This window comes from Lynx rufus, unplaced genomic scaffold (genome assembly GCF_022079265.1).
Source record: "Lynx rufus isolate CCGP_SWC_20201006 ecotype Redwood Valley unplaced genomic scaffold, mLynRuf1.p SCAF_3, whole genome shotgun sequence".
Lineage (NCBI taxonomy): Eukaryota > Metazoa > Chordata > Mammalia > Carnivora > Felidae > Lynx > Lynx rufus.
This window is the reverse complement of record NW_025814845.1, coordinates 10,517,501-10,541,709: the sequence shown is the minus strand read 5'-3', so window position 1 is coordinate 10,541,709 and position 24,209 is coordinate 10,517,501. Positions and strand designations below refer to the sequence as shown.

Here is a 24,209-nt window from a genome sequence, read left to right as displayed (position 1 = left end):
GGCGGGAGAGCGGCGCGCGGGTCACTAGCGGCACGTGCGGATCCTCGGCGTGTCGCCGCAGGGTGCGGGTGCCCGCAGAGCCAGAGACCCAGCGAGCCAGCGAGCGAGCGAGCGCCGGAGAAGGGAGGGTGGGCGCGGGGACCGCCGAGAGGCCGACACCTCGGGGCAGTAGGGGCAGCTCGGCGGTGCGGGCGGCGGGACTGCAGTGCCACCGCTCCGGAGGAAGCCCACACGCTCACACGCCCGCGCGCGCACGCACGTGCACACCACGGGCAGCTAGAACACTAGCGAGAGCCCTTGAGTGTCGGACGCGTTTTAGCCATGGCTTCTGTCCTTAACAGCAAAATTCACGCGTCCGGGACTTGCCAGGGCTCCAAAGCTGATGCCCGCGGTGGCACCGACTGGAGAATGGATTGGGATCCCGAGATGCACGTGAAAATGTGCAAGAAGATCGCCCAGCTCACCAAGGTAAGGTGAGGCGCTGCGGGCAGGCGAGCTGCGCGTCCAGGGGCCCCAGGTTGGGGGAGGGCAGACGCACCCAGGGGAGGCCCAGGACGAATCCGGGCAGAAACTTTGTCTGGGAGGCCAACCGGTCAGGGGAGCGGTCCTAAATCTTGGTAACTTGACCTTCTGGAAGCACCATCCTTAAAGCAGCTGAGAGGATCCTTGCCAAGGAAACTCCAACAGACTGCGTGCCGAGCAGGTGGTCTGTGTTCCCAAGGTGGAAAACCTAGTTGAATCAGTGCGTGTGTGTGTGTGTGTGTGTGTGTGTGTGTTTGTGTGTTTTCCTTTGGCAGCTCTGCTCAAGTGATCGTGCCTGGAATGTTGTGATTTTATTCATCATTGTACTTTGGAGCTTGGGAGGTCATGCGGGCTCTATTTAAACACTTGATTAATTTATTCCTTCATTCAACAAATATTTGAGCCATTTGTTGAGTGCCAGCAGCTTGCCTGGCACCGTACTAGACCTGGAAGGCAGCCCAGAGGACTTACTATCAAACTGGGTGCAGATGTGTGTAAGAGCATAAGTGGGGAAGTGTACGGCTCCCCCATTAATTATTGGATTACAAAAGACCTTGGGAGGTCAGCGGGCCCATCTCCCTACCTCCTCCCAGGAACTGGATTGAACCTCTCCAGACCCTGATGTCTTCCTTATGAAGACCAGCAAGAAAATACCACACTGGCCTTTGTTAGCCCTCTGCAGCTTCCCTATTAGGAGCTCCTTGTGGTAGGTTCCCTTTCTGTGCCTTTTGTAGAGCTGGAAATAGCATCCCTCTCTGTTTTCTATACAAGGCTCCCAGTGTGAGAATGTAGCTTTTGCCTCAGGGTTTCCTTTTGATCTCATAATAAATTCCTAGTACCGTGCCTGCTAGTGGAAGGGTCAGGTCCAGATTCTGTCCAGTAGTGTACGGGACGTGCTCTCTTCTCTATCTTCCTCCACTTCCCCACACCCATTTTTTGGTAGGTTCACAGGCATTTTCCTCTCTATTTTGCTGGAAGGAAGACAGCAGGGAGACTTGGAATTGGGCACTAGCTGCCTTCTCCCGCCCCTCCCATCAACTTGTCCACATTCTTTGCATATGACCCCGTCTCCAAACAGTGATCTCTTTAGTCAAGGATTGAAAAAAGAGAATGAAGATACCCCTTGAGACCTTGGCACCACTGATCTACATTTACTCAAATATGACATTAATCCCCCCAAAAAGTATTGATTCAAGGTGCTAGGCACAGTATAAAACATCGTTATCTATAAGGAATCTAAAATACTTTTGGAAAAACAAGGTTTGAAATATGAAAAGAAAACTAAAAGACACTATTGTGTAATCAGTTGCTAAATTAGATATTTCAAATTATGAGTTCTATAGAAGTGGAAACAAGGGGTAAGCCATTATAGGCAGAGACAGGGAGATTTTATGGAAGAGATGAACCTTGAATTCATTTAAATTTATGGAGTGCCTGCTGTGTGCCGGGCCCAGTGCTGAATATTGATGGCACAAAACTAAGACGGAGTCCCTACCCCTGTGTAGAACAAACACGTAAACAGATTATTTTAATACAATGTGGTGATCATTCCACTCAGTAGTATTTATGGCACACCTATTATGTGCCAACCACTGAAGACACAGCAGTGACGAAAGCAGCATGATCCCTAGCACATAGTAGGCAATGTTTCTCAAAGGCTATTTTGCATTAGAAGTCATATTGATTCTTATTATGTAATGCCTCTCTCCCTCTCTCTGTCTGCCCCTCCCCCACTTGCACACTCTTTCCCTCTCTCTCCCCCCAAATAAATAAACATTAAAAAAATAAAAATAAAAATCATTTTTATAGTCAAGAGTTATTTAAATTCACTGACACTTCATCAGGTTCTTCTCACTATTTTTCCCTCAAATCCAAAGCCTTCTCTTTGGGTTTGCTTTTCTTCTAGCTGAAGTTCATTTTTTAATAATCCTTTCTGTTGGGGTCTGGGTGGGGGAGGGAATTCTTTGTATATTTGGAACTGTATTTTGCCCTCACTGTTGGGTGAGAATGTATTTGGGTGTAAAATTCTAGTGAACAGTCATTTTCCCAGAGCGTGAAAATGTGTTTGGGTGTAAAATTCTAGTGAGCAGTTATTTTCCCAGAGCACCTTGGTGAAGGTGCCCCATTGTTTTCTGGTACTGATTGTCACTGGTAAAAATTCTGCTGCCAGTCTAAGTTTCATTCCTTTGTAGACAGTCTGCCTTTCTGTTGAAAGTATTCAAGATTTGTGTTTGTTTTATTTTGACGTGCAGCGGTTTCACCAGAACTCTGTAGATGTGAGTGTCCCTTCTGGTGAGGACTGGTGTGCTCTCTTTAATTCTGGAAATATTCTCTTCAAATATTGTTTCTCTGTCATTGACTACATTCTCTTTTCTAGAACTGCTGTTAGGTCAGTGAGGAAGCCAGCCACTTCATCTATATCCTGAAATGTGATTTCAAAAAAAAATTTTTTTGCCTCTGCGTTGCCTCCTGGTGAATTCCTTAATCCAACCCTTCTGTGTGCCAGTTCTCTAAATAATTTATCCAGTCCAGAGTTTCTTCTACCTGTTAAGTTTTAGAATTTCAATAATTATATTTTTCATTTCTAAGATTACTATTCATATTTCCTTTCTGATTTTAATAACTTCTTAATTTTTACATTTTTATTCAAGTATAATTTACATATTATAAAATTCATCTATGTAAGTGTATGATTCAACTTTTTTAGTAAATGTACAGAGTTGTTACTCTATAACCATAATCCAGTCTGGGGACATTGCTATCACTGTAAAGAAACCTATCCTAGGGGGGCACCTGGGTGGCTCAGTCGGTTAAGTGTCTGACTTTGGCTCAGGTCATGATCTCACGGTTCATGGGTTTGAGCCCTGCGTCTGGCTCTGTGCTGACAGCTCAGAACCTGGAGCCTGCTTCAGGTTCCGTGTCTCCCCTTCTCTCTCCCCCTCCCCCGCTCATATTCTGTCTCTCTCTGTCTCTCAAAAATGAATAAAAATGTAAAAAAAGAAAAAAAAGAAACCTGTCCTAGGTACCCATTAGTACTTAGTCCCCATTCCAACTCCAACACCAGGCAACCATTAATCTACTTTCTGTCTATAAATTTGTCTTTTCCAGACATTTCATCTCAGTGAAATGATACAGTATGTGGTATTTCCATCTAGCTTTTTTCACATAGTTGCTAAATCTTAGCAGAATGTTTTTGAAGTTAACCCATGTTGTAGTATGTATCAGTCATTCATTCCTTTTCATTGCTCAGTAGTACCCCAATGCATGAATATGTACCTTCTGTGGCACACATTTGGGTTGTTTCCACGCTGGGGCTACTATAAATAATGCTCTACAAACATTACATTCCTGTGCAAAGTCCTTGTGTGGACACACATTTTCATTACACTCAGGTAGATACCTAGGAATAGAATTGTTGGATTGTATGTTAAGTTTATGTTTAACTTTTGAAGAAACGGCCCAACTATGTTTCAAAGCGACTCTGTCATCTTGCATTGTTCAGCCTACTTTTCCAAGAAAACCTAATCCAATTCCACGCACTCAGTTCTCAAGTCACAATGAAGTACACTTCTTTGCTTACTCCATGGTCACTCACTTCTCTCTATTGTCCTCTGGATGTCTCCTCTCCTGAAATGTCTTCATCTCTAAAAGTTGAGTCCTACTTATCTATTAAGTCTCACTGGTCCCAAGAAAAGCCTTTGAAAAACCTCACTTTTGAAATTAGCCATGCATTCATTCATTATTAATTGTGCATTGGTTATTTTTTTCTTACATCTGTTTTTCCAGAAGTTCGTACAATGCCTGGCACATAGTAGACTCTCAGTGAGCTTGTTAAATTTAATTAGAGTTTCCTCCCACAGACTTGGCAAATATTCTTTCATGATATTTATCCATCTGATGTTATAGTTGATTTGTAGATAGTATGTCCCTTAAAAATCATAGACTCTAATTTATTCACAATACTTTGCACCTGGTAGACACTCAGTATGTATTAGTGTGGTAAATATTCATTTACATGGATTCACATTACAGTCATCTGGGGAGCTTTTAAAAAAATACACCAGGGGTGGGGCGCCTGGGTGGTTTGGTGGGTTGGGCGACCAGCTCTTGATTTCAGCTCAGGTCATGATCTCACGGTTCATGGGATGGAGCTCCACATCGGGCTCTATGCTACCACCGAGGGAGATTGGGATTATTTCCCTCACGCTGTGGCCCTCCCCCGCATGCGCACAAGCGTGCTCTTTCTCCCTCAAAATAAATAAATTAAATTAAAAAAAAATATACACCCGTGAGCCGACAACTAGATGCCATGCCTGATCCTAGACTGGAGTCTCTACTGGGTGGAAAAATTGCTGTGAGGAGACAGTGGAGTTGACTGACAAACTGGAATTTGATGATAAAGTAAAAGCATTTATATCACTGTGAAATTTGCTGGAGTTGACTGTATACCGTGGCTATGCACCAACATGTCCTTATTCTGAAGTAATGCACTTTGAAATAGGTCTTACTTTCCAGGACATGAGTGTGATGTCTTATTCTCAGAGCATTTTATCTTATAAATAAAATATAGAAAATAGAATACAGAAAGAAAGCAAACGATAAAACAAAGGGCACTGATGTTAAGAACAGGTGAAAACAAAGGGCACTGATGTTAAGAACAGGTGAAAACAAAGGGCACTGATGTTAAGAACAGGTGAAAACAAAGGGCACTGATGTTAAGAACAGGTGAAAACAAAGGGCACTGATGTTAAGAACAGGTGAATGGGTGTGGGGATGTTCTTTGTGCTGTTCTTCTGGCAGTTTTTTTCCTAAGTTTGAAATTGTTTCCGAATAAAAAGCTAAAAACAAACATGAAGCATACAACGCCCCAGGCCCCACCTTTGAAGGAGACGAGAGAGAGGTGACAGGCATTGCTGTTTTCTCAAGGCCAAGAACAACCGTTTCAGAACAAGTGAAGGTTTAAACAGTAAAGTGGACGCAGAAGGGTTATTTGGGCAACAGGAGGTTCCAAATCCATCCCTATGAAAGCCTTTGGGAAGCTTTCAGTCTTGAAAACATCAGGCAGCTTGGCCCAGCCAAGCCTGGGACAGTCAGGCCTACCTCTGCTTTTGCTCTGTCCCAGCAATCTCAGGCTGATTCTTTTTTTTTTTTTTCCAGGGCTCTCCACATCCTCATACCCAGAAGGCTTGGCATCCCTCATACTCAGGGATTCCCCAGTTTCAACTTTCGAGGGATAGAAAGTCTTGCCCCAAATAGAAGCTTTAATGAAGACCCCTTTAAATTAGAACAAGCAAATGAGTGGGAAAGTGTGCGTTCCCTGTCCATGAACCATTTGTCCAACTGAAGACTGACTCTCGGGAACCCGGACCACAAGTAACCACATACCCACGGCCCTCCCTCTCATCTCCCGATCAGAGAAAATGGGCCCAGGAGACAATGAGCAGTCCTGCTAGGTGCCAGAAGCTTCCCAACTAAAAGTAGAAGGAGTAGACTAACCCTACGGGACCCTCTCAGTCACTGTTTTAAAAACATCTCCGCCAGTCTCTTGGAAGACCCTGCAAGCAAGGGCCTGCAACTTCCACACATTCGTGATACCTTATGATTTGTTAGTGTTTGTAATCTTTTCTTTTTGAGCTTCAAGGCTTTATATTAGTTCCCTACCCCCCCCTTTCATTTTTTACTTATTTATCTTATTATTTTTAAAATTTTTATTTATTTATGGGGGGAGGGGCAAAGAGAGAGAGACTCTCAAGCAGGCTTTGCATTATTAGTGTGGAGCTCGTCGCGGGGCTCAGACCCATGAACCATGAGATCATGACCTGAGCCGAAATCAAGAGTTGGACGCTTAACCAACTGAGCCACCCAAGTGACCCTATTTATTTATTTTATTAAGTATAGTTGACACATAATGTTATATTAATTTCAGGTGTCCCACATAGTGATTCAGCAATTCCATACATTGCACCATGATAATCATTGCATGATACAACATTATAATAATATTATTGACTACATTCCCTATGCTGTACTTTTCATCCCCTTGACTCATCTATTTTATAACTGGAAGTTTGTACCTCTTAATCCTTTTCACCTATTTTGCCCATCTCCCCAAATCCCGCTCCTCTCTAGCAACTACCAGTTTGTTCTCTGTATTTATGAGTCTTTCTGTATTTGTTTGTTCATTTGTTTTGTTCTTTAGATTCCACATATGAGTAAAATCGTATGGTATTTGTCTTTCTCTGTCCTATTCCACTTAGTGTTGTACCCTCGAGATCCATTTGTGTTGTTGCAAACGGACAGATTTCATTCTTTTTTTGGTAGTGTGTGTGCTCTCTGCAAAGCCTTTGACACACTTACTCATCCTGTGCGCACAGCAGTTCTGCATGGCAAGGAGGGAAGCACCATCTCTAATTGAGAGAGAAGAAATCTGAGATCCAGAAGAGAGCCAGCATTCTTGCCCAATGTCACATTAGTATGTAGTGACAGAACCAGGACATCCAGAACCTAGTGCTGGGTGTGTGTGGAGGGTGGGGAATATTTCTTCCCTGGTCATCCTTATGTGTCCACACTTAACCTCTCCCAATCATCTTTACTACTTTTTCCCATGGAAGGGGGAATGCGTATCCAATTACTGAGGCTAAGAGTAGGAATTGGGCAGAGCTCTTTCCTCTTCCTCCTTTTTTCTCATGGAGCCATCTGCCCATAGAAACGCACGTTGTCTGCCATGCCATTGGTTTACATGATCTCCCCCAGGTCCAATGTCTACTAAGACATATTAGCAGAGACAATGGTACTAATGTGTGAGGGAGATAGTGGATGTCTGTAGGGATGGAGTGGGGGCTATTGTTATGGAGAGATTAAGGAAAAACAATGACAATTTCTACTCAAAGTTATCTTTTCAATCAATTTAAACTTGATTTGTTTCTAGAGGGATACTTCTTACTCTTATTTATGCTAATAAATACAAATTAAATGAAAAAAAACATGAAGACATGTGGAGAGCTAGCTAATGAATGATTTGGGGGTTTACTGTGGACTGTTCTTCCTCCGGATCTGGACGTGGCTGGTATCAGCTTAAATACCAACTCTTTAGAGAAGCCTTTTCTGACCTTCTGAGCCAAAGGGGCCAACTTTCCTCATCTCTAATTGGAAAAAATAAATGTTTCTTCCTTGGTAATTTGACAGAAGAGGTTTTACTGACTGCAAATGGAGCGTCTCGCCCAGGGCTGGTCATATTGTGAGCTTGATAGACACTGGCTTCCCATTCCTTTCTGGACTGGAAGAAGTGCAGAGGGACAGGACTCTTGCCCAGTTGTCCAAAGCAGCAGTGGGAACAAAGCCAGCCCTTCTCTGGGACAGAGAGGGAGGGTCCAAAGGCAGTAGGAGTGATGCCTGTTGCCACAGGAGTCCTCAGCCACAGGCTGCCACTTGAGCCCTGGGTTTTCATGGCTTAAAGGTGTGGAAACTTTATTGTACCCCCTGACTCCCGTAGCTTCTCTGAAAATACCTCCTGCTTGCAGGAGCTTGTTTGGGGACAGATGTTCACTCAGTTCCATACCAGTTTGCTTTAGGATCCTAGATTTGAAAACTGCAGATCTGTTTTAACAAGTTCTCTCTGTTGGAATCTTTTCATTTAATGATGTGATTCATGGTATAAAGATGGCTTCCTCACAAAAATCTTTTTGCCATAAAACAAACAAATGAAGTACACCTTAAGTGGGGTGTCTGAACTCTACTAAGATAACCTCCACTTTTGCATGACCATTCTGATGTCTGCATCAATCCTTTTTCCACACAGCAGCCAGAGTGACCATAAAACAGGATCAAAGCCTCGGGGTGCCTGGGTGTCTCAGTTAGTTAAGCGTTGGACTCCTGATCTCAGCTAAGGTCATGATCTGACAGTTCGGGAGCTCGAATGCTGCGCTGGGTTCTGTGCTGATGGCGCAGAGCCTGCTTGGGATCCTGTCTCTTCATTTCTCTGCCCCTCCCTGCTTGTGCGCTCTCACTCTCACTCTCTCTCTCCTTCTCTCAAAATGAATAAACTTAAAAATGATTTCCCTTATAAAAAAAAAAACGAATCAAAGCCTCACACACTGTTGGTGGGAACACACAACATTCCACCTGCTTTGGAAAACAGTCTGGCAGTTCCTCCAACAGTTAAACAGAGTTATCATATGAAGCACCAATTCTGCAGTACCCACGAGAAATTAAAACATACACCCACACAAAAACTCATACACTTTTCATAGCAGCATTATTCATAATAGCCACAAAATAGAAATGAGCTAAATGTCCATCAGTGGAAGAATGGATAAATGAAATGTGGTGCGAAGTACGAGGTGGGGGGCAGGTAGTGGCTAAGGGATACAGGGCTTCTTTTTAGGGTAAAGAATATTATGTTTTTATATAATATATTTTTTAAGTTTATTTACTTTTGAGAGAGAGAGAGTGAGAGTGTGAGTGGGGGAGGGGCAGAAGAGATCCCAAGCAGTCTCTGTGCTGTCAGTGCAGAGTCCGACACAGGGCTTGAACTCACCAACTATGAGATCATGATCTGAGCCAAAACCAAGAGTCGGATGCTTAACTGCTTAACTGACTGTGAGCCACCCAAGTGCCCCCCTGAAGGGAATATTCTAAAGACAGTTGTAGTGATGGTTACACAACTCTGTGAATGTACTTAAAGCCACTGAACTGTAGTTTAATTAGGCAAATTGTATGGTATAAGAATTGTATCTCAATAAAGCTGCTAAATTAAAACAACATTAAACAAAATAAACTGAATCCTATCTTTCTCCTGCTTGAATCCAGTTCTGAAAGCAAGTCCTGGTGACTTCACCCCATAAACAAATAACGAATCAGTCCATCTCCATTCTCCTTGTCCACCTCCACCTCTGCTCCGACCCTGGCTGTGGCCTCCTCAGGATCCTGTGGTCTACCCTGGGCTCCTCACACAGTGGCGAGCATGAGCCTTTAAAATATAAACCAGAACGTGTCGTTCTTCTGTTTCAAATGCCGTGGCTTCCTGTTTCTCTTGGAATGAAATTTGTTCACCTAGAATACATTCTCAATGGTGGTCACTTGAGGTGGCTGCTGACCATGTCTCAGTGTCACCTACCGGGCCACATCGTCCTTCTTTTTGGCCTTTCAAATGTGCCCAGTTTGTGCTGCTCGGTGTCTTTGTCCTGCGGAGTCTTCTGCCCGACCCCTGGCTTGGCTGACCAGTCTCGGCTCAGATGTCTCTTCGGACCCGGCCTCCCTGTGCCCCTAGACTGTGCTGCTGCCCTGCTCATTTCTGAGGTCCTCTTGGCTCTATCTGCTGTTTTCTTCTTCTCCTCTCTCTATTTATTGCCTTCTCTTCTCTGCAGAGGAAGTTCCTTGAGGGCGGGGATTTCTGTGTGCTTTCTTTTCTCCTCTACCTCTAGTGCCCAAAACAGTGCCTGGTTAGTGATCGGTGCCCACATGTGCTCATTGATGGACTAAATGAATACAGCTCTACCCTGACCTTCCTCTGCTCCTGGGATAAAGTATCAAATTTTAACCAGAGTCTACGTACATTTTGTGGGAAAGTGGGGAAGCTCTTCTCAAGGCCAGAACTCAGGAGGTGCTACTCTCTAATTTTCTGAGTGCTGTGGGGAACTGGTCAAATCTGACAAGTAAGTGGACTTCTTCCATTCCCTCCCAAACCAGCATCTGACTTAGTCACTTCCAGCCCCTGACTACGGACACAGGGTCTGACCAAACTTGGTGCTTCCATTGGTCAGATTCCAATTCCTTCAGGACACCAGAATTATAAGGTAAAATAAAAGAGCAATGACCAATCATATACTGTTTTAGAAGAACGCATCCAGGGGTACCTGGGTGGCTCAATTGGTTGAGTGTCCGACTTCAGCTCAGGTCATGATTTTGCGGTTTGTGGGTTCGAGACCCGAGTCAGGCTCTGTGCTGACAGCTTAGAGCCTGGAGCCTGCAAGCCTGGAGCCGCCTTCGGATTCTGTGTCTCCTCCCTCTCTCTCTGCCTCTCCCCTGCTTGTGCTCTGTCTCTCTTTCTCAAAAATAAACATTAAAAACAATTAAAAAAAAAAAAGAAAAACATCCATTTTAGAAAAATCAAAAATACAAACAACAAGATTTTAAAGCACTTTCAAATATGTATTAACTATAGTGATATAATAAGTAATATTTTTACACATCCTACCATATAATTCCCCATGCAAATATAGACATATAATTTCCAAAAATAGGGTTACATGATACATAACTATTGTGTTACCTTCACAATAGATCTTGAGCTCTCCAACATAATTTTTTTCAATGTTTATTTATTATCTACTGTTTTTATACAGCAAGCAAATTACAATTTTGATATGTTACCAAGCAAGAAGTATGAAAACATTGAACAGCCCAAGGCATCAAGGAAGTTTCCCTGAGAACTATTATTGGTGGGCATTTTGGTTGATTCCAGTTTTTCATTGTTGTAATTTAGTATTATGATGGATGTTCTTGAGACTGCACACGTGCTATATTATTTTCTTTGGTTAAATTTCTATGAGCAAAACTCACCTTCGTTACAGGTAGACTCCTATGAGGGAATATCAGGAAGTTTGGAAGGGAGAGAGCTGGAGAGAGGGCTATTTTGTGACTAGTTGAAAGCAGTCTCATATACAAGATGTTCTCCGGACTTGTTAACTGCAAAGCTTGCCATTTTTAAAGGCATTTATTACAGCTCTCTACCTCTATAAACTGCTGGAACAGTTCCATGAGAGCAACACTCATAGTTTCCGAGACCATGATGTACAGTGGTCCCCCCCCCTTCTCCGTGGTTTCAGTTACCTAGGGTCAACTACAGTCCAGAAGCAGATGATCTTCCCGATACAGTGTGATATACGTGTCACAATGCCTGTGGCATTTGCCTCACTTTGTCTCATCATGTAGACATTTTATCATCTCACATCACCACAAGAAGGGTGAGGACAGTACAGTAAGACATTTTGAGAGACAGAGACCACATTCACGTAACTTTCTTTATAGTATAGCATTAAAATTGCTCTATTTTATTAGTAGCTGTTGTTGTTAATCTCTTACTATGCCTACTTTATAAATTAAGCTTTATCATAAATGTGTATGTGAAGGAAAAAACCTATAGCACGTACAAGTGAGTTCAGTACTATCTGTGGGTTCAGGGCATCCACTGGGGCTCTTGGAATGTGTCCCCAGCAGATAAGGGCAGGGAGAAGGGGCTACTGTAATTACTTTCAAACTACAGTGACATAATCACAGGCCCAGATTGTCATTTCACATTCTGACTGTGTAATGGACCTCTTTGAAGTTACTGTATTCTGATCCTCCAGAGTAAGAGGATGTCGCTCAAGGATGCTCCTGGGTTGCTCAAGCCATCAGAGAAGCAAGCAGCTTCCTCACAGCTCAGGGCTCCAGTGGAATCTGTGGCACATGAGCTCTTCTCCCTGTCTTGTCCCTGGTCTGCTGAGAAAACCTTTTCCTTTGCTGTGGAACCTTCAAAACAGGAAGCAGGGAGGCCTGCTTGTGAATCATTGATGTCATCATCAGACATAGTGTTCTCCTCAGTCTTTCGAAGCAGAATGGTGGTAAAATTTTCCTGAAAAGCTAAATTCTGAACAGCTGAATTCTGAACAGCTGCCATAATAAGTTTGCCCCTTGAACTTCGGGCTCCCATTTGGTTAACAAGCAAGCCCAAGAGACTGCTCAGTCTTTTACTGCTTCATGCTAATTGTATGCTTGGCAGACGCTGTCTTCTCTTGTTGGTGACTGTGGTAGACACACACAAAAATTGTGTCCCCGGTAGACACCAAAGCTCTGGAACGCATGAATCCTACCTTATTGGGAAAAGGAGCCTTTGAAGGTTAAGTGTCTTGAGATGAGATAGTCTTCTATTGTCTGAGTGGGCCCTAAATCCAATGACACGTGTCCTTACAAGAGAACAGCAGAGGAAGATTTGAGATGGAAGAGGTGAAGGCCCTGTGACAACGGAGGCAGAGATTGGAGAAGTGCTCCAAAAGCCAAGAAACACCTGCAGCCACCAGAAGCTGGAAGAGGCCAAGAATGGATGATTCTCCCCCTGTGCTTCAGAAGGGAGTGAGGCCCTACAGGCACCTCGACTTTGAACTTCTGACCTCCAGGACTGTGAGAGAATAAAGTCCTGTTGTTTTACTTTATTTTTTAAAGTACTTATTTAAGTAAATTCTACACCCAGTGTGGAGCTTGAACTCATGACCCTGAGATCAAGAGTCCCACGCTCTCCTGACTGAGCCAGCCAGGCTCCCCTAAAGTTCTGTTGTTGGAAACCAGTCTGTGGGTGACTTGTTATGGCGCCACGGAAAGCAAATACACTGGCTTCTTACAATCCCCTCTTCACCGTTACTGAAGGCTACTGCTCTCTCAGATATCTGCTGAGCTGCTCTCCTCTCATAACCGTCAGGGTTTTTTAACAAAAATTTAGACCAGCAAAGTGTGGGGCTCAGGCAGTGATGCATTTTGAAAACTGCACTGGTGGCTGTGACTTCAGCCTGACTCCGAGGCCACTGCCTCTGGCCTAGGCGATAGGTCCTGGTCCGTTGCCGGGCCCGGGCTTGGCCTGTTTGGTAGCAGCGAGATTGCATGTTTGTCTTATTTCCTACACTTCTCTAGAAGCTCTTGAGGCCTGTGCTGCTCGGATGTTAGTATTAAACACACGCGGCTAGGCCCACCTTTAGCACTTTGCATTCAGTCGGTCCCCAGTGAGGGCTGAGAATATGCATTTTCAGCCAGCTCAGGTGATGCTGCAGACTTCAGGTTGAGCAAGCCTGTAAGGTAACCAGGACCCTCTGTTTTGTCTTCCTCATTTTTGAACTTTCAACAGCTTGGAACATAGTGCTCTGCTCTCAATAATAGTAATGGGAGTCGGATTAGTTTGAACTGTTAAACCTTTGAGGACAAGGTCTGCATCTTACACCTTTTTTCTATGTCTTTAGTGCTCCATGAGTGCCAGGACACGGCGAGTGCCAGCAGGAGACATGAAAGGGCAGGTGTACCAGCAAAACTCCATCTGTAAGAGGTGGCAGCACATCATAGGAAGGGCCCAGGGATGGCAGAAGCCACTCCTTCAGAGAAGCATTGCATTGTTGGGGACCGTCATCAAAAAGACGGGACCACCAACTGACCTGTGAGCTGGACCCGGGCACCCCCTCTCCTGCCTTGAAATGTGGGTTCCGCTTGCCTTTCCAGCTCCCAGAGGCTGCTCCGAGGACACAGCCTTGAGAGGGTGATGTGGTGTTGAAAACCACCAGTATATACGTGACCGGGCCTGGGTGAGGGCCTCTTAGTAACCTTTTAAGATTTGGAGGGTGGGTGCAGGCGTCCGTTTGTCTTACTGTCACCCAAGATAAGCCTCGTATGAAAGGTCCCTTTGCTGTTATTAAAACTGCCACCTACGCACCTGGAGTGGCCTGCCTCTTTCTTGGGTCTCTCCTCCTCATGTCATTCGCAGTGTCTTAAACAGGCCTTGGATCAATTCCAGGTTTTGAAGGAGTGGCAGGTGTTAGTCTGCTTAGTTTACCTGCGTGTCTTGGTCTAGTTTTGCACTCTGCTGATGGTTTTTATGATCAGGGTGACAGAAGCACTTGTGGGCGATATCAGAATGAGGGGCATGCCGAGAGGATGTTGGGGGTGGGTAGCATGGGGGCGGGTAAGAGCGATACCTTGACATTTTGAAGACAAAGTTTGTCTCGATCATAGTTTTGTTAGGTCAAACCAGTTCCAAGAAAGTGTGAAAGAACCTGTTTTCTGGTTTTCGTGCATCATCTTGCCAGGGTAGCCTGCCCTTGAGAAGCACGCCCCTGAAGCGTCTGCTTTTCTTTGCTCTTGCAAGCTCATTAATGGCGTTTTCCCAGAGACCCAGAAATAGCAAATTCCATTAAAAGCCTTATCATTAAACACAATACAGCTCTTTATGTGGGAGAAGGATGGCCTCTGAATAAGAGTCCATTAGGGCTGTGGGCCGGAAAAAATGGGTCAGCTTTCTTTTAAAGGAGAAATTAATACAGCAGACAAGAGCCAGCAATACTGGCGACATTTGTCTTGCAAAGCTTTTCCTCTCCATGCTGCCAAAGTGCTCCTGTCCAGACTTGCTATTCCTGTCCTCAGCCTCCTGGAGCAGGGCCCATTGGTCCCAAGGAAGCCTATCAAATTATCTGGTGACAGCCTAAATAAAAATGAGTGGGGAAATTAGAACAGAGTATAGGGGTGTGTGTGTGTGTGTGTGTGTGTGTGTGTGTGTGTATTTGTGAGCAAATGTAAACTAAACCATGCCTCAGGAAAGCAAATGCTAATCAGTAACTCATGTGCTGACTTCTCTCCCCTTTGGTGGGTCCTAATGTGAGTTCCATGAAAAGTGGTTCATAGCCACATCCATGACATGCTATCCCCAGAGAAGAGCTGATAGAGAGAAGCTTGTTTCCATTACAGCAGGTGAGTGCTCAAAAGGGCTGTGCAGTGTGTAGTATCCTCATTGTGACTTAGGGAAGCAGAGGCACAGGGCCTTGTGGGACCTTGGTAGCTGGAGTTGATTGGTAGGGGGAGAACCAGCACTGAACAACAGGAGCTGGGAAGTGAGCATCCCATTGAGATTCCAGGGATGCAGTGTCTGAAAAGCCTAGGCAGCACAAGTGTGAGTCAGGCTGATGTCTGCAATGGGAGAGTTCTTCAGCTGTGTGGGCCAGGACAATGAGGGGTTCTAGAAGGTGGGTGATTCAGAATTCAGGGGAGCTGGCTGGTAGAAGTAGGTATTTGGAATTCTGTCCAAATTCAGCAGGATCGCCTGCTAATAGGATATGGACAGGGAGACCCAACTCTACGAAAGGAGGATTTGGTAGTGGCAGGTTCTTGGCAAACGACATGGAGAATTTAAGGACTTTGTAAGATACTCAAAGGGGGAAATATGTTGTGGGAGATTCAATATATAGTTGTGCTAGCTTGGATGTTTGCATTAGTGTTCAGCAAATACTCCTATCCCCTTCCCCCATCCCATGAACAGAGTTTGCCTCCTCATTGCATTGATGATGGGCTTCTTCTTGAACCTGCTTTGGTCCATGGAATGTTAAAGGCTGTGAACATGCGCAGAGGCCTTCGATGTGCTTGTGCCATTTGGATATTGCCATGAGAAAACCATGTGCTGAGTGGCCACAGTCCCTATAGTCTGACCCCAAAGGAGCAGACCTGAATCCAGCTCTCACAGCTTGGAGCCAAACCCAGATGATTCAAAATCTGAAACATGGGGCAGATCCACTCAGCCAAGCCCAGCCTAGATCAGCTCAACCATAGTTAGCCTGCATGAGAAAAAAAAAATGCTTCTTGTAATAAGTCATTGAGTTCAAGGGTAGTTTGTTTTGCAGCTATGGGCAGTCCCTAAGACAGTAGGGTTGGACCTCAGAAGAAATAGCTAGGCTAGAGACTGGATTTTAGGAATTATTAACTTATAGAGGATAGTTTGTTTATTTCTTCATTTACTCCTTCACTCAGTAAATATTTGGTACAAACTGATTCTGGACTGGGTACTTCCATTCATTGCTATGGAGATTGTTTAAAATCCTTGTGGAAATAGGTCTTTTGGCAGATTTCCCAGGGAGGATTTGCAGCATTAGAACAAAAGACTGTCAAAAATGGAACCTTCAGGATAGCTATCCTATGAAAGAGAGAGAGCCTGAGAGAGCCCTGAGAGAGATATTGGGAGACATAGGTAAAGCTGGTGTTTCACACGGGAGGAGAGGCCTTCAAGAGGGAGTGTTGACTGGTGGCGGGTGGTGCAGAGATGGAAGGTGGTTTGAGTCCTGAAAAAGAAGCCATTATAATTGGTCATTGGTGACCTGGGTGTCATTAGAATGATGGGCCACGGTTGGGAGAGCCTGGCACAGGGAGCCAAATGTTGACATCTGTATTAATTGGCTCAGGCTGCCATAACAGAATACCACAGACCATGTGACTTAAACAATTGAAATGTATTATCTCACATTTCTGGAGGCTGGAAGTTCAAGAACAAGTTGCCAGTGATGTTGGTTTCTGTTGAGAGGGGTCTCTTCCTGGCTTGTAGACAGCCCCCTCTTGCTGTGTCCACACATTGCTTTCCCTTGTGCATATGCGGGGAGAGGTTTGTGGTGTCTCTTCCTTTTCTTATTGGGATGCTAGTCCTACTGGATTAGGGCCCCACCATTATGACCTCATTTAATTTTAATTACCTCCTTAAAGGCCCTCTCTCCAAATACACTTACACTAGAGGTTAGTAATTCAAAGTATAAATCTTGGAGGGCACCCAAATCAGTCTCTAAGAGCATCAGAAGACTTGGGTCTGGTTCCAGCTTTGCCACTGCTTGGATCACCTCTGTGAAATTCCCCGAGGACTCCCTGTCTGGATCTGTCTAATGGACACAGTGCCCACCTCACCTGCCTGCCTCAGGGTTGCTGCAGGGAGAACTTTGTGCCTCTTTGCTGCTGCTTCTTGTTGCCTTTTCCATCTATGTTCCTTGGGAAGAGGAGCTCCCCAGCTGTCCCTGTCTACCCCCACCTAGGTTCCTGCCACTCGCCTAGCCCACTCTTCTGAAGATGGGGGAACATCCCTTCCCCCTGGTGTTCAGCCACCACAGAAAGAGCTCTGAAGGCTATCTCATACTTTAGTTCCCTTACATTCCCTTCTATGGGGGAACAAGCCACTTGTTTTTGAGGTTTCTATGTCAGAGAACGCATGATAGCCACCACCTTGAGCTTGCTTTGTGTCGTCAGTCAACCAGGGCCCAGGATGAAACCCGGGCATTACCTTAGACTTATGGCAGGGTATCTCAGACTGGGCCCTACCGACATTTGAGGCCAAATAATTCTTTGTTGTGAAAGGCTGTCCTGTGCATTGTAAATGTTTAGCAGCATCCCTGTCCTCTACTTATTAGATACCAGTAGCCCTCCCCTAGACAACAAAAAATGTCTCCAGATGTTGCCAAATAACCTCTGGGGGCTGGGGGGGGGTGGTCCAATCAACTCCTATTGAGAACCAATGACTTAGGCAGACTTTGTTCACTCAAGGCTCAAGCCATATTTGGACAGTGACTTTGAAGAGCCTTCAGTTCACTATCTTAGGACTTAATCAGAAGTCACAGAGTCCCCTGGAGAAGAGACATTTCTTCCCGGAAGCCCAGGAGGCTTCTGTGTAAATATGCAACAGTGTGGTGGTTCTTGCTGGTAAACCAGAGTTTCCAAGGGAGACCTGGGGATTGGGCTCCCCATTTTCCCAGAGGTCTTTTAAGACTCTAAGTGCTCTTAACATTAAAAGGACAAGTCACACATAAATAGCAATACCTAACAATGTTGAATGCATTGCCTGAGTCCAGGACGTGTGTCTTGTTTGATTATTTATTTGGCAAGAGACACGGACAGACAAGGGGCAGCCTGGAATAGTTTTCTGATTTGAATATCTGGTTGATCTTGAATTTCCTCTAGAGCTTCAGCTCCTCATGTGCAAAATGGGCATTTCAATCCCTACTTTCTTCACTGGACTGTTGCTCAGGTGAGAATTCGTATATGAATTCCTTACCAACTAAGCATGTTATGAAATCCTGAATTGTTTAGGGGCCCTAGTCAGTCAGGTCTGGATTCACATCACTCATGTGCTCCAAACCATCTGAAGCCTTAGAAAGTTACCCAACAGATTCCTTAGATTCCTCACCTGACAAATATTGGAAGCAGTACCTACCTTGATGTGTGAAGATGGCAACTAACTGACGTAGCAAATGGATTTAAAACAACAGCGAATGGCTGAAGACTTTCTTGAATTAACTTTAAGAACCTAGCTAGATGCCCTATACCCAATTTTGAGCTGCTCGCTGAGCTCTGATGCCATGCAGTGGAACACTTCTCCCAACATTTCAGGCAAGTCTGCCGCCTTGACCCCCATAGAGGTGGTTCTTGGGAGAGTAAAAGTGTCCAGGCAGTGTCCACTGCTTGACAATGTCTGAAGAAGCTGGACAGCACTTCAGGGCAGTGAGCTAATCCCTAAAGGGAATGAGTCCAATGGAAGCAGGGACGTGGAGCTGGTGGAGACCAGAAGAAACAGAATCCAGTCCCCTGAAAACCCAAAGGATGGATGGTGCTGAGATACCCATTGTCCGTTTAATGGGGGTTCCGGTCACATTTCCTTTGACTCCCAAGGATAGGATAGGATGCTCCAGCTGACGTCAGACTTCTACTGCCTCAGAGAAAAGATAAATGCATTATCTTTTATACCTTGGGGCGGGGGAGGGGGGTGGTTCTGAATTGGCCGAAAGAGGCTGATCCACCTTTTCCCAACTATCTTTTATTCTCATTTGTTTTAACCTTTCCCAACTTTTTAACCCCTTAAATCAAGTAAACCATCTAAGCAGAGAGATAGTGAAGTTGAACACCACCATCAGCGTGACAGTGTAGAGTGCCAAGGAAAGGGGAAGCGTGTTGTGATCCCTGAGCAGTGTGCACTTGTCACTCAGGCCTCCCTCCTGCTAAGTGCCATTTAACAGCCTCCAAGGATCTTATTTATTACCCCTTTCACTTTACTGTGGCAGTGCCCTCACTTATGCAATAAAAATGATGTCACCCTTCTGCAGATGCTTCAATAGGCACTAGAGGTCAAAACCATCTCTTCTTCCTACCTTGGAAAAAAATGCACCTGTCACATTTCAGAAACGGATACAAAAGCCTGGACCTGAAAAAAAAAAAAAAAAAAACAGTCATCTAAATTATCTTCCCAACAACAGACAGGCCCTTGGCTGTTGCTACAGGGAGGCAGGTGGTTAGCTACTTGGCTGGTTGGTTCCAGGATGCATGAGCCCATAGTGAAAGCAACGATGGGCTATTTGAAATTTCAGCCAAATACACCACAGTTGCCAGTACTGAATAAATAATCTCTGATGGCTAAGCTGATGCTAAGATTTATCATGCAGTATTGCTGCTTCCAAGAATATATAGGAACTTAGTGTTGCCTTAAAAGTGGTTCAGTTTTAGAAACAATGCACAATTAAATTAGTACTGACAAATGGGGGCAAGTTTTAGTCCCACACATTCCTTCAGCTGGAAATGACCTGGAGATAATTTAGTTATTGGCCCAGTTCACACACTGGAGACTAGACTAGCTAAGAGGCTTCTCTGAAGTCACACAGCTAGTTAGTAGCAAGGCAGATTTAGTTGGGGGTGGGGAGGAGGTCATTTGTTTTGTTTTTGGCATGTTGAGTTTAAAGGTCTTATGAAACATCCAAGTCAAGATGTCAGGGAGGCAGCTGGTTATTTTTAATGGTCCTTTAAGAGAGAGGTCAGGGTTTGAGTTACAGATTTGAGAGTGGACATTGCTAAATACCTTACTCACATATTTCACACATCTTTCAACCCTTGTTTCTTTTTAGTAGAAAATGGCATTAAGAGTCTGCAGTCTATATGCTGAGGGCACTCATTGCTGCTAGGTTGTTCCTCAAATCTAGGCCTTTTTTTTTTTTTTTTTAAAGTAGGCTCCATGCCTAGCGCAGAGCTCAACACGTGGCTCAAACCGATGACCCTGAGATCAAGACCTGACCTGACATCGAGTCAGACCCTTAACCAACTGAGCCACCCAGATGCCCTGAATCTAGACCTTCCATGCAGATATATGAAATATGTATTTTTCTAAAGATAAATTACATCATGGTTTCATATTGATACTTGTAATTCAAGCTGAAAGTGTATAGGGTTTTTAATTCAACCTTAATGATTTTATATCTGTAGGTGTCATGAACAGAGGCCTAACTTGCATCAAGCTATTTGAGAGTCATTGCTCCTTGAACTGTTACAGACCTGCATCAGTTCATAGGCCCAGAGCCCCTTAATCTAAGGGAGAACAGGCCCCCTTAAGAAAGAACTCACACCTCGGTACTCTTTCCCCAAGGGGAACTGTTGTGTGAGTGTATGAGGGTAGCTGTGTCCTGGAGAAAGTTGGATACCTAGACGTTTGAGGATTATTGGACATTGACTCTGAGAAAACTGAGGCACAGAAACGCTAAATAATTTTCCCCAAATCACACAACTAGTAAGTAGTAGAGCCAGAATTCAAATCCAGACATTCCATGCTATTAATTACTATGGTTCACAGACTCTCATGTAACCACCATGGGACTAGGATCTATTCTCACTGATGTTGGGGTGACTTCTCTGAAACCCACTGGATCATATATGCAGCTACATCACATCCTGCGTTGGCTCCCTATTGCCATTAAACAGGGCCATCTGTGATATGCCTTTTTTTTTTTTTTTGCCTTTCCAATCTCATCTTCTGAATACTTCCTGGCCTCACCCCATGCACAAGGCATGCCAGATGACCTAAAGATTTGTAAACACACCATTTCCTTCCACCTCTTCTTGTGTTTGCACATGTTTCCTCAGTTTGATGTTCTCTCTATCTTAACACTTCCCAAGGTCATGTTCAAGTGGCTTTGTGAAGCATTTATGAATCACCCAAGGCAAACAGATCCCTCCCACCTTGGGAACTACCACATATGGCACTCTCCTCCATGACAGCATCATGGACAATACATTCCACTGGCACAAATGCCCATGAGCAACTTGAGGATACTGTCCATGGCTTGTGATCTTTGAATCTGTAGAGCTTCTTATATAGAGCTAGAAACATGGTGGCCTTTCACATATTTGCTGAATTAATAAAAAAAAATGAATAAACTTAAAGGAAAGCTGTGGCTTGATTATAATGGCCTTGAATACGCTGCTGAATAGTCTGCTTTCCAGCCAACCATCCAAATGACTCTCCAGTGAATTCACTGTCAAACTAACTTCTATTTGTTTTCTTTAATGCACAGATATAAAAAATAAAACAAAGATGTCAAATTATTCCACAAGTCAGATAACCAATGTGAACTATTTTAAAAAATTGCAGAGAAAGACAATTTATACAATACAGAGAGGTAGACAATGAAAAATAAGTTCTTCTCATGAACCTATTGGAGGCTTCCTGTATTTTCTTCTGTGAAAACAAAATTTATACATATACTACCATATTATTTAGCTACACATAAATATATACATATCTATTTTTATGCATGTCTAGTTTTTAAAATTTTACACAAATGCTATTATGTACACTATTACTGCTTAAAGATTATATTAATATTATCACATTATACTAATTATATTAACACATCTTGGAGACCCTTCCATTCTGCACATACAGTTCTACTTTAGCCTTTTTTTTTAAGTTTATTTATTTTAAGAGAGAGAAAGAACAAGCAGGGGAGGGGCAGAAAGAGAGAGTGAGTGAGAGAGAGAGAGGGAGAGACAGAATCCCAAGCATGCTCCGTGTGGTCAGTGCGGCTCGATCCCAAGAAACGTGAGATCATGACCTGAGCCGGAACCAGTAGTTGGACTCTTGACCAACTGGGCCACCCAGTAACCGCTCTAGCTTAGCCTTTTATTTTTAACTTTTCTTTTTTTTTCTTTCATTCTTTTTTTAATTTTATTTTTTATCTTTTAAATTTTACATCCAAATTAGTTAGCATATAGTGAAGCAATGATTTCAGGAGTAGATTCCTTAGTGCCCTTCCCCATTTAGTCCATCTCCCCTCCCACAACCCCTCCAGTAACCCTCAGTTTGTTCTCCATATTTATGAGTTTCTTCTGTTTCTCCCCCCTCCCTGTTTTTATATTATTTTTGTTTCCCTTCCCTTGTGTTCATCTGTTTTGTCTCTTAAGTCCTCATAATGAGCGAAATCATATGATTTTTGTCTTTCTCTGACAGACTAATTTCACTTAGCATAATACCCTCCAGTTCCATCCATGTAGTTGCGAATGGCAAGATTACATTCTTTTTGATTGCTGAGTAGTACTCCATTGTATGTATATACCACATCTTCTTTATCCATTCATCTTTCAATGGACATTTGGGCTCTTTCCATACTTTGGCTATTGTTGATAGTGCTGCTATAAACATGGGGATGCATGTGTCCCTTCGAAATAGCACACTTGTATCCCTTGGATAAATGTCTAGTAGGGAAACTGCTGGGTCGTAGGGTAGTTCTATTTTTAATTTTTTGAGGAACCTCCATACTGTTTTCCAGAGTGGCTGCACCAGCTTGCATTCCCACCGACAATGCAAAAGAGACCCTCTTTCTCTGCATTCTTGCCAACATCTGTTGTTGCCTGGGTTGTTAATGTTAGCCATTCTGACAGGTGTAAGGTGGTATCTCATTGTGGTTTTGATTTGTATTTCCCTGATGAGGAGTGATGTTGAGCATCTTTTCATGTGCCTGTTGGCCATCTGGATGTCTTCTTTGGAGAAGTGTCTATTCATGTCTTTTGCCCATTTCTTCACTGGATGATTTGTTTTTTGGGTGTTGAGTTTGACAAGTTCTTTATAGATTTTGGATACTAACCCTTTATCTGATATGTCATTTGCAAATATCTTCCCCCATTATGTCGGTTGCCTTTTAGTTTTGCTGATTGTTTCCTTCACTGTGCAGGAGCTTTTTATTTTGATGAGGTCCCAGTAGTTCATTTTTGCTTTTGCTTCCCTTGCCTCCAGAAACGTGTTGAGTAAGAAGTTGCTGCAGCCAAGATCAAAGAGGTTTTTGCCTACTTTCTCCTCAAGTATTTTGATGGCTTCCTGTCTTACATTGGGGTCTTTCACCCACCTTGAGTTTATTTTTGTGGATGGTGGAAGAAAGTGGTCCAGGTTCATTCTTCTGCATGTTGCTGTCCAGTTTTCCCAGCACCACTTGCTGAAGAGACTGTCTTTATTTCATTGGATATTCTTTCCTGCTTTGTCAAAGATTAGTTGGCCATACGTTTGTGGGTCCATTTCTGGGTTCTCTATTCTGTTCCATTGATCTGAGTGTCTGTTCCTGTGCCAGTACCATACTGTCTTGATGATTACAGCTTTGTAGTATACCTTGAAGTCTGCGATTGTGATGCCTCCTGCTTTGGTTTTCTTTTTCAAGATCTCTTTGGCTATTCAGGGTCTTTTCTGGTTCCATACAAATTTTAGGATTATTTGTTCTAGCTCTGTGAAGAATGCTGGTGTTATTTTGATAGGGATTGCATTGAATATGTAGATTGCTTTGGGTAGTATTGACATTTTAACAATGTTTGTTCTTCCTATCCAGGAGCATGGAATCTTTTTCCATTTTTTTTATGTCTTCTTCAATTTCTTTCATAAGCTTTTTATAGTTTTCAGCGTATAGATTTTTCACCTCTTTTGTTAGATTTATTCCTAGGTATTTTATGGTTTTTGGTGCAGCTGTAAATGGGATCAATTCCTTGATTTCTCTTTGTTGCTTCATTGTTGGTGTATAGGAATGCAACCAATTTCTGTGCATTGATTTTAAATCCTGCAACTTTGCTGAATTCATGAATCAATTCTGGCAGTTTTTTGGTGGAATCTTTTGGGTTTTCCATATAGAGTATCATATCATCCGCGAAGAGTGGAAGTTTGACCTCCTCCTGGCCGATTTGGATGCCTTTTATTTCTTTGTGTTGTCTGATTTCAGAGGCGAAGACTTCTAATAATATGTTGAATGACAGTGGTGAGAGTGGACATCCCTGTCTTGTTCCTGACCTTAAAGGGAAAGCTGTCAGTTTTTCCCCATTGAGGATGATAGTAGCGTTGGGTCGTTCATATATGACTTTTA

General features: G+C 43.6%; 1 protein-coding gene across 1 annotated transcript in view; it reads left to right on the top strand.

Moving 5' to 3' along the window:
• Positions 1 to 317: 317 nt before the first annotated feature.
• The window catches only part of FAM184B (family with sequence similarity 184 member B), a 155,714-nt gene continuing 131,822 nt past the window's right edge, over positions 318 to 24,209 (top strand). Inside the window, exon 1 of the mRNA XM_047090611.1 lies at positions 318 to 468. Within this exon, the coding sequence (XP_046946567.1) occupies positions 322 to 468 (147 nt within the window). The 5' untranslated portion in view covers positions 318 to 321. The remainder of the gene's footprint in view (positions 469 to 24,209) is intronic.